The 17,985-nt window shown below is 47.2% G+C and overlaps 2 protein-coding genes across 6 annotated transcripts in view; one reads left to right on the forward strand and one right to left on the reverse strand.

Moving 5' to 3' along the window:
• BCL9L (BCL9 like) overlaps nucleotides 1-3,678 on the forward strand; it is a 95,178-nt gene extending 91,500 nt beyond the window's left edge. For all 4 annotated transcript variants that reach the window (XM_072613022.1, XM_072613020.1, XM_072613021.1 and 1 more), the window contains one exon: nucleotides 1-3,678. In XM_072613022.1, the coding sequence (XP_072469123.1) occupies nucleotides 1-1,109 (1,109 nt within the window). In that variant the 3' untranslated portion in view covers nucleotides 1,110-3,678.
• The window catches only part of CXCR5 (C-X-C motif chemokine receptor 5), a 24,553-nt gene continuing 10,117 nt past the window's right edge, over nucleotides 3,550-17,985 (reverse strand). For both annotated transcript variants that reach the window (XM_072613025.1, XM_072613026.1), the window contains one exon: nucleotides 3,550-6,746. In XM_072613025.1, the coding sequence (XP_072469126.1) occupies nucleotides 5,667-6,746 (1,080 nt within the window). In that variant the 3' untranslated portion in view covers nucleotides 3,550-5,666. The remainder of the gene's footprint in view (nucleotides 6,747-17,985) is intronic.

The following is a 17,985-nucleotide window of genomic DNA, read 5'->3' on the forward strand; positions in this document are numbered from 1 at the left end:
GGATCAACACCAACCAGCCCAACCAGTTGCACCTGAACTCGGCAGCTGCCCAGAGCCCCATGGGCATGAACCTGCCTGGCCAACAGCCCCTGTCTCATGAGCCCCCACCTGCCATGCTGCCCTCACCCAACCCGATGGGCTCCAACATTCCGCTGCACCCCAATGCACAGGGGCCTGGTGGCCCCCCACCAAACTCCATGATGATGCCCCCGGGTGCCCCAGACTCCCTGAATCCTCCCTGCGGCCCCATGCCCAACGCATCCCAAATGATGTCCTCTAACCAGCTGGTGTTCCCCCCTCGGCTTCAACAGCCCCATGGTGCCATACCCCCTGGGGGAGGTGGGGGTGGGGGTCCCGGCATGCAGCAGCATTATCCACCCGGGATGCCCCTGCCCCCCGAGGACCTACCTAGTCAACCATCAGGCCCCATGCCACCTCAGCAACATCTGATGGGAAAGGGGCTGGCAGGGCGAATGGGCGAGCCGTACCCTCCAGGAGTGCTGCCAGGTGTGGCATCAGTGCTGAATGACCCTGAGCTGAGTGAGGTGATCCGACCCACCCCAACAGGCATTCCTGAATTTGACCTGTCCCGGATTATCCCCTCGGAGAAACCCAGTAGCACGCTGCAATACTTCCCCAAAAGCGAGAACCAGCCTCCCAAAACTCAGCCCCCCAACCTCCACCTCATGAACCTTCAGAACATGATGGCTGAGCAGACCCCTTCCCGGCCCCCCAACATCCCAGGTCAGCAGGGTGTTCAGAGGGGTCTCAACATGTCCATGTGCCATCCCGGACAGATGCCCTTATTGGGCAGGACAGGTGTGCCCCCCCAGCAAGGCATGATGCCCCATGGCCTCCATCAGGGGGTCATGTCCCCCCCACAAGGCCTCATGGCCCAGCAGAATTTCATGCTGATGAAACAGAGGGGTGTAGGGGGGGAGGTATACAGTCAACCCCCGCATATGCTCTCTCCCCAAGGCTCCCTAATGGGGCCCCCACCCCAGCAGAACCTTATGGTGTCCCACCCCCTGCGACAACGCAGTGTGTCTCTGGACAGCCAGATGGGCTACCTCCCTGGTCCTGGCAACATGGCCAACCTACCCTTCTAGCCATCTTGGGATAGGGAGGTGGGGGATGTGGGTGCAGGAGGATCTGGTATGGAAAATTTTACAAACTTTTAAAAACTCATCCCCTACAACTTTTGAATGGCCTAGTGTCATGGGGTGGGGGGTGGGGGGCCTTGTGTGTTGGAGTGGCGTCTGTGGAAACCAGATAATGCTGTTGGCTTGGGGTGAAATAGTTGGGGTGGGAGGGGGGTTGGTTAATTTTGGTTTGGGTTTTTACTCGGTTTCAGCCCCCAGGACTCCCTTTCTTCCTCCCCTTTTCTCCCTATTCCAGTTTCTGGGAGTTTGTGGGTCTCACTCTCCTCCCTGCTTGTTGGTTACTCAGCATCAGTGAATTAACATGCGTTTGTTGGTCCCAAACTGTGCTGGGAGCAGGGTAAGACCTATCCAGGAAGGAGAAGATGCGGTCTGTCTTCTTCCTTTTCTACTTTGGTCTCTTCGTCTTTCTGACTTGCCACCTCTAGGTCTCTGTCTCTCTCAAGTCTCTTAGTTTTCCTCTCTTGCTGCCCCCCTCCCTTTTTCCTCCTGTCTTCCCATCCCACCACTGCCTCAGATTCCTCAGTGGTGTAGCTGATGCTTCTATTCCTGCTTCCACCCCTTCGCTTCCCCCATGCAGACAGGTGGATGGATGTCATTGGCCATCATTGCTGTAAATAAGGCCTGCGCTTTGTGCCGGTGTGTGTGTGCGTGCTGTATTTCTGTATTTTAATAGATGACTCGGAAAAAAATGGAAAAAAGAAATCCCCCCTTCCTTAACCTGTGTTCTCCCTCCCAATCCCCTCCCCCCTCCCCCCAACCCCTCCAAGAAAACCCAGCTCTCTGACATCTCTCCCAGGAACATGCAAACACCCACACTCACCATTTGCAGAAAGGTCTCTAGTGCAAGGTCAACCCCCACCCCCACCCCCCAAGACCCTAGTGGCCCCATAGCCTTCCCCTTTCCAAATGTGCTTCTGGCTCTCCAGGCAGGCTTCCATCCTCGGGGTGCCCAGCAGGATGGATTAGGATTCTGGGAGTCCTGAAACCTGGCTGTACTGCTGAGACGTTCAGGAGCCACATGTATCTGAATATGTGTGTCTCCCTAGGTGCCCAGTGCCAGACCCTTGTTTTCCCCAAATTGCACATCTGGGGTATCTGCCCCAGCTACCTCTCCTCCTACTACATCCTAACCCCAACATAAAAGCTTCTCCAGAGTGGAGAGGCCAGGATAGGGACTTTGGGCAGGGGCTTCCCAGTCAGTCCCTCCTAAATCCCATTTAGGATCATGGAAGATTTTTCTCTCCCCATCCTGATGGCTTGGGATTCTTGAGTCCCATTGCACCACCAGTTGTGGAACAGGTTGTCCTAGCACCAGCAAGAACTGCCCCCTGCTGGAGCTGACCTTGTTACTTAAGACCATGGGACTGTGCCACACGTCAATGTCCTCCTGAAGCCACCCCTACTTCCTCTTACTACAGGGGGAAGGAAAAGAGGGGAAGTCTTTGAGTCAGTAGCCCACCCCACCATGGGGACTGTCTGAGGAGGAAAAGCCTCACGGCTCCCTTCCGGGCATTGAGTTCATTGACCATTGACCCTCCTGTACCTCAAGCCTCCTGATCCTATTTTTTGTAGGCTCAAAATCCCCCTTCTTCCTTCTCTACCCCCAAAGAGTCTCCTGTCCCTTTTCTTCTAAGTGACTTCTCCCCATCCTCCCAAGCAGGGCAAAGCTCTTGGGAGGTCGGGGGGATAGACATGGTGAATCAAAAGCCATAGACAGCTGTGTGTTTTGTCTCCCATTTACCCTAAAAAAGGAACCTTTTTTTTTTCCTTTCCTGCCTTCAGGGAAGGCCTTTTGTGCTGAGGGCCAATTCCAGAAGGAGAGGTGTCTCTTCCCCTTGGGATACATGCCCCTCTCTCTGCCAGCTTTCCTGTCCCACTAGGGATGGGGCCCCAGGTCAGTAGCCATGATACAAAGGGATATGGCCTCCTCCACCCAACCCCCCCTTCCCTGGCATTCGGTGCTGTCCACGTGGCCCATTGTCAGCCTAATAGAGTTCTTTCTCCCCATCCTTCCCCCGGAACAGCTCCCGGGGGTCCAGGACATAGCTCTCTTATTTCTGAACACCTTCATTCACATCAGACTCCCTTATCCTCCCATTCCCACTGGGCACTCCGCTCATTCTGGGTCTTGCTCAACTTGGGTCATCACCCTGTCTGATTTCTCACCCCGGGATTACCACCATCTTATCTCTTCCCAGGCCCTGGCGATTCTTAGTGTTTCCTGCCCCTTTCCCCACTGCCCACAACAGGCATTTTTCCACCTCCCCACACCCTCCAGCCTCTGCCCCCCTCCCGATTCACGGCCGCGCCCCTGCCCCCAGCCATTTTGTATCATTATATAAATACATATAAATATATATAAATATAAATATATAAATACGCTATGTGAAGACACCTTCTTGGTTTTTATTTTGAGACGATTTCTAGGCTTGTTCCGGGGGTCTCTGTGCTGCCTGTACTGTATTGACCTGTTTTATAGGTGCCTTTTTATTAAAAAGAAAAACTTCAAAAACCAGCCTCTTGCCTCGTGCCTTTGTGTCCGATGGATCCACCATCCGCCCTGCTGCTTGGGCTAGGAAGGGTGGCTTGAGGCCTCGGGCTCTGTCAGGTAAGGAGCACGGAGCTTTTCTGCCCCATCAGGCAGATCCCGCAGGGTAGCATTGAGCCTTGGTTGTTCTGAGACAGAGAGTGTTGATCTGGGGTTGTCCAGCAGATCCAGGCTTGCCAGCCCCCATCTCCAAGGTAGAAGAGGTGTGGAGGCCTGGAGCAGGGCCTTGGGGGAGTTGGTCAAGCGAGAAGCAGCTTCCTCTGGTTCCGTCTGAGCAGGCCCCTCGGAGAAGAGTGGACTGCTGCTTCCTTAGGGGTTTGGGGACTTCCCTCCCAGAGTTTGGTGCTGGGGCCCCATCCTGTCCCTTCCCCCACCTCACTTCCCTTAGTAGAGATACATTTGGTCCTGGGGGGCTGGGGCAGTCTATGCTCCCCATTCTGCACTTGAAATTGGAACCTTCCTTCTAGGTACCAGTAACTCTGAGCATGGTCCTTTGAGGAGGTCCCAGTTCAGGAATTGTTTCATGTGAGGCATATCAATCTGTCAGTCAATAAAGATTTATTATATCCCTGCTGTATACCAGGCACTACGTTAAGCGCTGGGGACACTAAAGGAGGCGAAAATCAGTCTGCTGTCAAAGAGTTTACAGTGTAATGGGAGGCTCACAGAATCACCCAGCTAGGTAGGTGTTCTCTGCACAGGATCCCTAGTTTTCTGCTTGTGAAGGGGACTGGTCAGACGCTGGTCTGATCAGATGCCCTCCAGATGGCCCTTCTAGCAGACTTTCTCTCCTGATCTTCTCCCTTCTAGAAGAGCCTCTAATTATTGGGTCCCTCTACAGTTGTATTGTTCATCTCTGATGGGCTGTATCCCCTTCTCTGAGGTCAGGACAATCTCCTCCTTGTTCTGGAAGGTAAAGCGTTTTTCCCAAATTGCAGAGTGGAATAGAATTTATCCATTGGGTAAAGAGCAGTAGGTATGCAAAGTCTGTTCCTGTTTGTAGAAGACCCCTGAATTGTCCTCCTCCCTGCCCCCAGCATAGGTCTAAACCTAGACTCAATCCCTGCCTCCACTGACACAAAGACAACTGTGGCACTCAGGTTATCAGAACTGTTTCCCTCATACCTGGCCTGAGACATTCCTCATTTTTCTGGCCAGCATCAGGATCCCAACCTTGAGCCTTCACCTGGGCCTGGACTGAGCTGAGCTAGAAAGGGTTTGGGGGTGCCTGTGTGTGGTCAAGATCAAAGGTGCGTTCAGCCAGGCTTCTAGGTGCCTGAACTGGGTCAATCTGAACTTCCTGTTTGCCTGAGTAGGGCCCTCAGATGGCAACACTGTGAAACGGGCTTAAGTGAGTAGGGCTGAAAGAATCAAGTAGATGGACAGGTGGGGAAGGAAGGCAGATGTGGAAGAGTCTCTGCCCAGACTGGAGCCTTTCACTCAATAGTCTCTAGACTTCCATTTGTGATTCACAGAGACAACACCCAGGGCGAACTCCCTCAAAAGACTAAACATTCTTTTCCTCTTGGGAGATAGAGTATGACCAGGGAGATAATATTTTAGGATGGAGGGAATAAAAGTGACAGAATCGTCCCGAGTCTTTTTCTAGGCTCCCACTGGAGAGTTTATCCCTGAAGGCCTAGGAGGATACGTGACACTTTCCTTTACACCAAATTCAGCAAACCAGGGCTTTTCAAGCTTTGGCTTCTGTTTCTAGGTTCTGCATTCCCACCCCAGGCTCAATCCTTGGTCCTGGATCTGGAAGAACAGATGGAGATGTCCTTTAAAGAGAAGGGTTTGTTCAGTTTGTCCACATCTCCTGGGCCCGTAAAAATCCTCTTTGGGGGTACTTGTCCAGAGCAATAATCAGACTCCAAGGCAGATCCTCATCTATAGTGTCCAGAAGAGACTGGGATCCCTCTCTACCCTTGGAAGGGGAGAGAAGGGGTTGGGCCTTAGAAGGTGGTGATAGAGGAGGCATTCTCTGATTCTGAGCTGCTGCCTTTACGCCAACTAGGGACAAATCGTTGGAGGGCAGCAGGGCCCACACAGCCCAGCTTCCCCAACAGACGAATTAGGTCACTTCGGAACTTCACACCCACGAAAGTATAAAGCACAGGGTTGAGACAGCAGTGAGCCAGGCCCAAGAACTCACATGTGATGATAGCTGTTGCCAGGTGATCATCTAGTTGGCAGGATTTTTGGATAGTACCTAGCATCACTAGTGTGTCCAGGAATATGACCACATTATAAGGGGACCAGCAGAAAAAAAAAACCCCTGTCACCAGGATGGCTACTTTGACCGCTTTCTGCCGCTGGTGTCGTCGCTGGGCCTGACACAGGCGCCTCACCACCCCTGTGTAGCACCAGGCCATCACCAGCAGAGGGATGAGAAAGCCCCCTATGTGGTACAGGAAGCGTGAGGTGAGCCGCGCATCACTGCCCGCCAGGCCTTGGCCAGCGAAACTACAGGTAGCAGAATCATTGGTGCCAATTTTGCTGACTGTCACAAAGAGGAGCTCAGGCAGGGCATAGAGCACACTAGCCAGCCAAACAGCCCCACAGGCGATGCGGACCGATAAGAGGCGACGGTGGCGGTAGGTGTGGACAGCATGAACGATGGCCAGGTAGCGGTCCACGGCGATGCAGGCCAGGAGCAGGCTGCTGCAGTAGAAATTGATTTTGTGAAGGGCACTCACAGCCTTACAGAGGAAAGCCCCAAGCACCCAGCCCACGGCTCCCTCGGTCATAGCAAAAGGCAGGGTGAGCACAAGGAGGAGGTCGGCCACAGCCAGGTGGAGCAGGAAGGTCTCAGTGGAACTTCGGGCTGTCCGATGACTCTTGAGAATCACTAGCACCAAAGCGTTGCCTGTCATGCCCAAGAGGAAGATGGCGCTATAGGCCACCAGGACAAAAACTGACTTGAAGTTCAGCTGATCTTCCCAGCCCTGGACCTCAGGGCATAAGTAGTCATCCCAGGACTCTGGCAGCGCATTGCTGTAGTTACTGTAGTTACTGAAATCCAGAATTGTAAACTGTGAGGGAGAGGGGTGGGGAGAGAGAAGCAGAAGAAAGAGAGGTGAGGACCGAGCCTTTGCTTCTGAGAACTCCGTCGCCTCATCTGTGCCCTTTGCTCTTGTGACGGCATCATTCATGCCTGTGAGGATCAGGGAAGAGCTGAGCCAGAAGTCTTATGGGAAAAAACGGTTCATTCATTCATGTATTCGTTCATTTGTTCATAGGGAGGCAGCCTAATGTTGTGTACAGAAGGCTGGCCTTGAGACAGGGAGGACTGAGGTTGGAGTCCTGCCCCTGATAGACCACAGCAAGTCACTTAACAACTCATTACCCTCAGGCAAACTGCTAAGACTATAAGTTATTGGTAAGGTACTGATCTGCATCAGTGGAGAGAGTTTCCATACCAGGAATTCCCTATATGGTTGAAATGAGAGTCCTGGACTGCCACAAACACCCACCTCTCCGTAACAAAGTAAAACAGTCTAAGGTAATGTGCTGGGTGCCAGGGATATAGATGCCAAACAGCACAACTCCTCCCCTCAAGTTGCTTATAGTCTCCTAGAGAAAGATCTATCTGTACACAAGCAAGTAAATGCAAAGATGTGGCAAAGTAGTTTTTGCTTAGAGAATCTCTCCAGTTGGGGAGGAGGACTTGACCCCTGGTCATTGACCCAGTCTTTCTTAGGGATGGGGTCCCACTTTGCTTTAGGGAAGGGGGACTCTCAGCAGCCTCACCTACCTGTTCTATTTCCCACTCCCTTGGGCCTTTCCCCAATCCTGGCTTACCTTCTCTACCTCAGTTTTCCTCTTTGGCTCATGGAGATAAAATAGATCTACCCTTCTCTCCCTTACTGTCACCATCAATACTCCCATCCCAACCTCCATCTTCAATAGAGCCAAATGACTTCAGAAAACAGGGAGGAGAAGAGGAAGAGTGGATGCAGGGGAAGGAGTGAGTGGAGGGGCAATGTCAGCTGTGGTTTCAGACCTCCTCTTTCCCCCTTCCCCCACCCCCTTTATTCAGGCTGTTTACCGAGCTAACCACAGAGGAAGGCCCTCATCAGTGTTTTCATACCTTTCACTCACAGCTGCCTCAGCTGCACCTGCCCCACATGGCCCCCCTTCTTACCTCTCCCTCCCCAACCCCGCCTTGCAATTGATAACTAATTATAACCCAACTGTGTTAGCAAAAAAGGTAATTCTCTAAATGGCAAAGTCCCCAGGGAGCGAGAGGTAAGGATGTATTGTACCCTTGTTCTCCCTGCTCGGAAGGCCGTGTCTCAAATGATCATCTTCCCACGATGTGAGGATTGTTCCTATCTGATCCCATGGAGGGAAGACAGCTGTTTGGCTCAGACATCCACAGCCAGACCTTTTCTGGCTCCCCCAAAAGCTGGGCCTGCTGCTCGTCTAAGACTACCTTGTATTTACCCTGTATGTATCTCACATAGACATAGATGTACATGCTGTCTTCCAAATTGGAACGGAAAGTCCATGAGGGCAGGGATTGTTTTCAGTTGTTCTTTGCATCTCTCAAATTTAGCAAAGAGCCTGGCACCTCTGTAGTTAGTGCTTAATAAGGACTTGTTGATTGATTGATTAGTTAATCAGTCAACTTCTATTGCTTACCAGTTATCTAGTGCCTCAGTGCCCTTTATCTCAGAGCTGTGACATCTGAACATAATCTCACCTTGTTAAACAGGAACCCTTCCCCAGAGTGGGTCCTCCCTTCTTTCCTGGTCCTTGGGGCACTGCTAGGCCATGGTCTTTCTACCCTCTGAAGAAAAGGATGGTTGTGGGGAGGGGGATGGGAGCATGAAATCCAGGTAGAATAGTGTGAAGATGGTTACTAATCTTGGCCTGCCAGCACTTTGCTAGCCAATTCATTTCCCTTCTCAGTTTCCTTAACTGGAAAAAGCGGGTAGGGTGCTTACTTTCCTCTGGAATGTCAGACAAGTTACTTGACCTCCTTGGGCCTTAATTTTCTCATCTGTAAAATGAGGGGTTTGGACTTCCCTGCCAGCCCTGGTCTATGATTTCTAAAATCTCAATCCTGTGATGGCCTATGACCCTGGAAGCTCTGGAGCCCTTGTGCCCTGGGCCTAGAATTCCTTTCTCTTGAGTTGGAGCCTCACCCACACTGTCCTCTAATAACCATCATCTCTTACTAGAATTTGGAAGGGAAAACCAGGAATATAGGAGAAGACTGGGCAAACAGACAGAGAATGAAGATTCAGAGTATAGGGATAGAATTCTGGCAGTGGGTGAAGTACCACTACTCATTAGAGAACCTGAGACTGGCCTGCCTGATAGGTGTGACCTCCAAAATGTTGACCCAAAACATCAAGGCTCATTTCCATATTGATTTGCCTAGAATCCTAACAAGCCTCATCTATAATCAGAGCAAATTCAGTTGGTGGAGTATGGGGATAGGGGGAAGTAGTCTATTCTATCCCCAGGAAATTTGGCCCTCTTCTCTATTGGGATTGGGGTGGGGGAAGTCTCTGAAAGAGGGATTAGCTCCCCTGGATGTCAGTACTCTGAGACAAAACCATGTTCAGTCTGTGCTAGTTACAGCTCCAGATTTATCTTACATTTTGTGGGTAATTTATTTAATGTCAAAGTGTCTGAAAATTGGGCAAGGTGAGATGATAGGTTTGTGTTCTCTCCTAACTCCCTGAAGGTGGGAGGAAAGGGAAGGATTTCTTTGGTTCATACAGTTATGATTTGGAAGACACCCTGGGAGAATGAGGGGGTGAGAAGGGAGGGGAGGAAAGGAAGCTGATATGTGGGGAGAGGAGTTGATATAATGTCTCAGCAGGAGGTGTCAAACTGCAATTTGGGGGATGAAGAGTGACAAGTGTAAAAGCCTCAGCCAACGGTTGAAGGAGGGGTCCCTGCTCTGGGAGACACCCCAAGGAGAGGCACAGAGTATGGTTCTCTGCGGAAGAAACACAGGCTGATATTGACCCAGGCTAGGGAGTTCAGGTAGCGGGGGCAAGGACCAAAGAGACTATCCTAAGGAATCCATCCCTTCTCCCTCCAGAAAGTCTATAAGGACATGGGATATAAACACACATATGCAGTAGGCAACACAGTCAGGAGCTATTCGCACACAACTTTTGGTATTAAAAACAACAGAATGCAACTCAAGTCAACACTCTTATTAATTGCCTACTGTGTACAAAGTGCTGTGATAGGGGAACCAACCAATCCGTCAATCAGTCAACAAATATGGATGATTCCCACTGTTTTGACTGGTTGGTTGTTGTCCTTCATTCTCAAAGAGGACTGAAGTACCATGACTGTTGGAGTCAAGTTAGTGTGTCTGACTGTGGCTGAACAGAACAATATGAGCTTGTAACGCTGTCATAGATCAGGCACAAATGATCCATGTGAACAAATAGTCTGTATGGACTGGGCTCTGTGCTAGGGGCTGAGGATACAGATGGCACAAAAGCATACATTCCATAGGGGGAAGCAGTGCAGACTTGTAGTACTACAATTAGTAGTGCATGTAGAACATATATGTAATATATATGTAAATCTATATATACCCATATACATATATGTATATATACCCCATATATGTATGTGTTTCTTTCTATATGTGTACACACACATATATATATATATACACATACATATCAACATACAAAAATGAATATCAGGCATGTTGAGGAGCAGATACTTAGCAGCAAGGGGATAAAGAAAGGCTTAATATAGAAGGTGATACTTGAGCTGAGTCTCAAAAAAAAGTAATGATTCTAAATAATGGAGGTATTCCAGGCATGGGGGATGGCCTTTGCAAAAGTACAGGAAAGGCCATGTGTGAAGAGAGGGATGTGAAGAGTGTATGAAGAGGGCATGACGGGGAATGATGCCTAATAAGGTTGGGAAGGTTGTTTGGAATGAGGTTTTAAGGAGCTTTAGATGCCAAACAGGTGAATTTATATTTTATCCTCGAAGCAATAAAACCATTGGAGTTTATTTAGAGAGAAGTGACTTTGTTGGACCTGTGTCCTAAAGGAAAAATCGATTTGGCAACTGAGGGAAAGATTATTCAGAATGCAAGAAGAGTGATTAGGAGGTATTTGTCACAGTCCATTCAAGAGATGAGAAGGGTCCAAATTGGAGTGGTGACCATGTTAGGAGAGCCCAGGGGATGGGAAAGGGGTTTCCTTTACTGCAACAAATTTGGAGGAGCGTGGGTGACAAAGATATCCCTACCCAGCTCTGGAGATGGAAAACCAGGCAGGAATCCTTGCCGTTCATTCAAATATTAAATGAGACAGACATTATTGACTTTGTGGGGCCTCCAGTGAGGAGGCTGGCACCTGTAAAAATGACTGTAATGCACCACTGAACGTGCTCAGTGTGTTGGAGTGGAACAAAACAAATTGCTGCTTGAACACTGGAGGAGAAGGATTCTTACTCCACAAGACAAGGAGAGCTTCATGGAGGAGGCAGTATCTTACTGCTGTGGATGCACTGCGTTTCATCAGGCAGACATCCAGGGAAGGAGATTTGAGGTGTGGTGAATGGTGAGGGCACAAGGACTGGAGACATGGGATGTGGACTGAGGATGGTGGTGAGAAGTTCCTTTGGGCGGAAGCATAGCAGATGTGAAATAATAAAAAATGAAAGAAGAAAGGTGGGGGTGGTCACCAGATCACAGGAGGCCTTGACATCAGGGTGGCACAGTACAAAGAATACAGGGTGGGCAGCCAAGGGATCTGGTTCAATTCCCAACTCTGCCCCTTTCTTATTTGTGTGACACAGAGCATTTTACTTCCTGTCTCTGGGCTTGAGTTTCTTTATCTGGAAAAAGAGGGGATTGAACTGAATGACCTCCGAAGGGTGTTCTGTCTCTCAATCCTCCACTAAGACTATCTGGACAGGCTAAAGAATTTGACTTTTATTTAGTGGGCAGAAACATGAGCTCCATATACACACACATACACATATATACATACATATATGTATGTATGAACACACACACGCACACTCTGATAGAGCAACTCCAACACAATTATACATATGTATATGGTCATGCCCACAAAAGAAACATGTCCATGGGCTACATGTATACTCTGCATGGAATATCACATGGCATGCCCTGGCATAGAAGGAAGAAAAAAAACAAGGGAACTGAATACAAGAGTACTGAGCCAAGTTCTATCTGACCTTGGTTAGTGAAATATCATGAGCCTGAGGAAATGGAAAGATGGATAATCTCCAGAGAGAAGAATGAGCACAATCGGCGTGAAGATGTAGGTGGTGGAATGAAATCAGGATACTAAATTCAGTTCTTTATCCCAGGGCCAAAGGACTCTGAGCCCTGCCCAAAGAGTGTGGATTAAAATGGGAGTTCCTTGAGCGCGAGCAGGCCAGTTCCATTTTTTCCTTTGTATTCTCAGGGCTTAGCAGAGAGCTTGGGATATAGTATGTTTAATAAATGTTTATTGATTGATTAATGAATGAGTTAATGTCAACTTGGATAGGGTCCCTAGTGATATGCCATAGGACTCTTGCTTTCAGCCCTGCCTTGTTGATTGTGTTTTAATCAGTGACTTGGATAAAGGTCTAGACGACACGTGTCAAATTTGCAGAGAGTCCAAAACTGAGGGTGTAGAGGGAGAGGGAGAATGACTGTGTTGGGGGACAAAAACCAAGATTCAGAAATATCTTGCTTGACAAGTTAGAAGGATGATTCAAAATCAACAAGATAAGACTGAGTAGGAGTAGTCACAATCATAGAGATTGGGACTTGAAAAGAGTTTTATGAAGGCCAAATAGAAAATCCTTCCCTTAGGTTAGTGAAATCAGCAGCACAACATGGGCCAGGAGAGATATGACAAGATAACCATTTATATGAAAAAGAACTAGAGGGTTTTAGCAAGTTCAATGTGAATCAACAATGGGACATGGGGGCCCGGACGTCTTAGCCTGTATTCAGGTAAAGTGTCCAGAACAAGGTCAGTTCAATTATTTTGGTCAGATACATCGCCTTAGGAATCACATTTTTTAAAAAGTTGTAGTATACTTAATCATAATATTAATAGCAATGATATAATAATAGCTAGCATTTATATAGCTCTTTAAGGTTGGTGAAGAACTTTTCAAATATTGTCTCATTTTATAACAAAATACAATGTTATAATATGATGCAGCATAATAAGAGTATAATAGATAACCTTCCAATAGTATTTCTATAGATTTGCAAAGCACTTTCCCTACAATAATACTTGAGATACAGAGTTCACGTGCCCGTTTTATAGGTGAGGAAACAAATTCTGAGAGGTCAGGTGATCATTTGGCCATTAAACGTAGAAGCTGGAATTCTAGGCATCCCTGACTCCAAGGCAGCCGCTAGGGCTAGGAAAGTCCCTGGCTGAGGCTGCCCATGAGCACTTACCAAGGGTTTGCAGAGTGACCAGGACATTGAGGAGAACAGAAACTATGTCATAGTGATCACTAAAGGGACTTAGGGATGGTTACCCTGGAGAAGAGATTTAGCAATCTATTTACTTTCATTTTTTGAAAGGCTTCCCATTCCATGACTAGGAAGAGACCTCTGAGACCATTTGGTCCTAGTCTTTCATTTTACAGATAAGAAAACTGAGATCAAGGAGTTTAAGTGGCTTGCCCAAGGTCACAAAAGTAGGGAATTTCAGGGACAGAATCTGAACCCAAGTACAGGAACATCAGAGAAACCTCTGAGCTCTATAGATTTAGAGGGTATAACTAAGACTAATGGGTAGAAATTAGGGGAATGGAGATTTTGACTTAACAAAGAATTAAAGACATCATAAAGAATTGTTAATTTAATTAAGAATTAAATATTAAATTAATGATTATCAAATAAGTAATTAAATCTTAAGAACTTATTAATAGTTTGAGTTGTTAAAAATATAGAACTGGCATCTCCACAAAAGTAGTGAGCTCTCTGTCACTGGAAATGGCTAGAGGCTGAATGTTTATATATCAAAGACTTTGTAGAGGGTCAAGAGAACCCTGCATTGGGAGGGAGGGGATAGATGGATAATGGTCTCGATGGAGCCAACATAAGACAGTGAAAAGAGAAACAGATTTGGAATCAGAGAACCTAGGTTCAAAACCTTTCTCTGCCACTTGCTCTGTATATGACCTTGGCAAGTTGCAGCCTGTCTGAGTCTCAATTACCTCATCTGTACAATGAGGGGATTGGATTAGATGATTTATAAAATCTCTTTAGATCCTAATATTTTGTTATTCCCTATAGCTACATGTTTCTCCCAGGACCTTCATTCTAGGCTCAGTACCAAGGAAACTGGTTTACCAATTTGGATCACCCTGTGGCAGGTGAGAAGATTTGGCCAGGTTGGCTCCATCAGTCAACATCAGCCTGGCAGTGGGGTGGGTGGCTGCCCACTCTACTGGGCTCATGACTCAATCCAGGATGAAACTCAGAATTCCCATGAGTGCTGAGTCATTTTGTCTGGGGGAGGCCTCTGCATGCAAAGTATGGGTCACAGTCTTGAAGAAGGTTGTGCAAGCAACATGGTGGCAGCTGGAAGATTTTAGAAGCTTTAAGCAGTGGACTCCTAAGCTCTCCTGCTTGGTGGGAATGTCTGCGTCAATTTAGTGCCCACCTGTCCAATCTCTCCACCCTCTGTCAGTAATAATGGGACTCATCAGTTTTCCCTAAGCAAGTACTTTCAGAGCTCATGCTTACTCAGGTGAAACACTATGAAGCTCCCAACTTGTTTAGAAACCTACATGTCCTCCTGGTTTTAACTAAGATCTTTCTCTTTGACATAGGGGAATGAGGGGCCTAGAAGAGATAGTTCTAGACCTTAAGTTCCACCACCCTTTTCCTGCTCCTGGGCTTTATAATACTCAAGAATATTGGCCCCTCCATCGTAGGCATCCTGAAGTCTAGCTCATTTCTAACATCTCTGGTAGCTTGTTTTGTGGTATAAAGAACTGGAAACAAAGCCAATGTCCATCTATTGGGAATGGCTACCTAAATTGTGGTAACATAAGTATAATGGAATATTGCTCTGCCTTTCAAGAAATGATGAATACAGTGAAGGATGGGAAGACTTACCTGAACTGATAAAAAATAAAGTAAGTAGAATCCAGTAATAAACATACCTCATGACTCCAGTGGGGGTTAGGGATCAATCTGCCTAGGTCTCTGGATCTTTGGGCCCCAATGTTGGATGGGCCCCTGTGTCTGTATGGAGAGGGGGATTTTATTTCTCTCCTGCAGCTGGGAGATGCCTCACTGGGCCCCAAGTTCTCCACGAGCAGCCGACCTAAACCAGTTTTGGTTTCCTTTATACACTTCAGTGATCCATGAGGAATGATCAGAAGTATCCAATTAACCAGTTATGGGTATCTAGAAGACTGGACCAGTCTATCAGCTCTTCTGGCAAACAGGCCTGGCCTCACCCAGAGCTACAGAATCATGGAAACACCAAATTGAAAAGAACCTCAGAGCCTACCTAGTCTGACCTATCCTTGAGCAGGAGAATTCTCCTTCTTAAGTTCACCCTAAAGTGATTGTATAGTCTTCAGTTAAAGATATTGTGTGATAGTAATAATAGCTAGCATTTATGTAGCACCTTAAGTGCTATATTTTCAATTACTTTTCAAATTTTATCTCATTTTATTCCCAAAGTAACACTTGGAGTTGGAAGCTATTATCATCCCCATTTTACAGACAAGGAAACTGAGGCAGAGAGAGGTGGTGTGACTTGCCCAGGGTCACATAGCTAATAAGTGTCTGAGGTTGGATTTGAACTTGGGTCTTTCTGACTCCAGGTCCAGTGCTCCATCCCCTGGGCTGCCTAACTGCCAATAGGAAACTTGCTACCTCCTGATACAATCCATTTCATTTTTATACAACTCTATTTGCCGGAAAACTTTTCTTTACATTAAGCCCAAATCTGCTGTAACCTGTCATTTCTACCCCTTGTGTTTAGTTTTTTCTTCTAATCAAGTCAACAAGCATTAATTATGCAATGTACCATGTGCCAGGTATTGTATTAAGCACTGGAGATGAAAGGAAAGATGGAAAGTAGTCCCAGATCTCAAGATCACAATGTGATAGGGGAAGACAAAATGCAAACAACAACATACAAACAATATACATGAAGGATATAAATTGGAGATCATCTACTAGGGGTGGAGAATTTGTGACCTTGAGGCCACATGTGGCCCTCTAGATCCTCAAGTGTAGCCCTTTGACCAAGTCCAAGTTTTATAGAACAAATCCTTTTATTAAGGAATTTGTTCTGTTTAGTTCTCCACCCTGAAAAGGTCACCACTGCCAGTCCCTTCAGTTGATCTTCCCACCGCCTGTTCTTTACTTATCTATCTCTTCATGATCCTCATCAGCCTGCGCTGAAAGGGGCACTTTTAAAACTTGCTTTAATTTTCTCACTTGGCTCCAGTACTTTGGGACTTCTATGCCATGTCCCAAGGATATTCATCATTGGGAAAACCAATCACCTGCCCAAATGGTAGCAGCCTTGGTACTCTACCTCATTACCATCTTCTGTCCCTCTGGAACTCAGAGCCGCAAACATCAAAACTTCCATTTAAGGAGGTAGCCTTCACTTCCCCCCTAGCCCTCACTACTTTGGGATTTCTCTGACTTTCACAGGCACCTTCCCCTTCTCAGCTTTTTTTCTTTTTTTTATGATGATCTTCCCCTATTAGCTGGATGGTGCAGTGGATAAAGTGCAGGTGCTGGAGTCAGGAAGACTCCTCTGCGAGTTCAAATTGCCTGAGCTGCGCAACCCTGTATAACCCTGTTTGCTTCTATTCCTACAGTTTATAAAAGGAGCCGGAGAAGAAAATAGCAAACCGCTCCAATATTTTTGCCAAGAAAACCCCAGATCGACTCACGAAGAGTCAGACAGGATTGAAAGCAACTCAACAAATTAGGTTATAATCTCCTAGGGGACAGGGCCTGGTTTTTTTCTTCATATTTTTATCCCTAGTGCTTAGCACAGTACCTGGCACATAGTAGGTACTTAATGAATGTCTATTGACTACTGTGTCACCTAGAATTGAACGCTATTTCAGATACAATGATCGGTTCACCTATAGGCAGGTCTGACCCTCCACCAGAGACAATAGTGACTGAGGAGGGAAAGGGAGGCTAGCCTCTGAAATTAACTGGTCCCTTGACTCTCCCCAATCCCAGCCCTTCCCTGGCATTTGCTCAGACTGAAATGGGAGGAGCCTGAGGCTCTTAGCAGACAAGCTCAGAATTCCTGTGGGCTGAGCCCTGCCTAGGGATCCCTGTGCCCAGGGCAAGACTGCATTCCTTTCCACCCCCTCTGCCTTTGGCCACCTCAGCTCCAATTTTTTGATCCCTTCCCTCTCTGGGCTTCTGGGCTAAGAGGCACAAAGAAACCAACAAAAACCGCTTTGGAACAATTTTTTAAAAGACCCGAGGCCACAAGTTTAGCCTCTAGCCTTGGCCACCTACGTCCCACCATCAGCCTGGATCCCAGAAGCTGTCCCTGTAAGGACAAAGAGAACAATGGCACATAGGGATGAACGGTTCTGGGAAATGATAATTTACAAAAAAATCACCCTTCTCCTTGGAAGTGCTTTCTACTCAGCAAACTGCTTTCACAGCAGCTTTGTGCCATGGGCCGGATAAGCATTATCATTGTTTTCATTTCACAGATGAGGGTAATGCTATTAATAATAAATAATATTTTAAAAATAACAAATATTATTACTATTGCTGGCATTTGTATAGTCCTTTAGGATGTGCCAAGCACTTGATGTATAGTTCATTTCACGGGGCAGAGAAATTAAGTGCTGGAGTCACTCAGCGAGTTTGTAATGATTTCTCTGCTTCTTGCTTCCCCTATTAGATCTCATGGAACACTTGGATTTGCAACTCTAATCATGATGGCAGAGATTTAGAGCTGGAAAGGATCTTAGAGTCATCTAGTCCAATTCCTCCCCTGGCCCCCCCCTTTAAATTTTTTTTTTTTACAGTTGAGGAAATTGAGATTGTGAAAGATTTAAATGACTTGGTCATCACCAAATAGTTAACTAACATTCAGTGCTATGTGCAGGCATTTGTGCTTAGTGCAGGGGATACAAAGAAAGGGCAAGGCAGACAGTCCCTGCTTTCAAGGGGAGGAGGAGACAAGCATCTATGTTCAAAGAACATCTACGCAGGACAAATTGGGGCTAATCAAAAGAGAGAAGGTACTCACAGTGAAGGGGATGAGGAAA

The sequence above is a fragment of the Notamacropus eugenii genome, chromosome 5 (genome assembly GCF_028372415.1).
Source record: "Notamacropus eugenii isolate mMacEug1 chromosome 5, mMacEug1.pri_v2, whole genome shotgun sequence".
NCBI lineage: Eukaryota > Metazoa > Chordata > Mammalia > Diprotodontia > Macropodidae > Notamacropus > Notamacropus eugenii.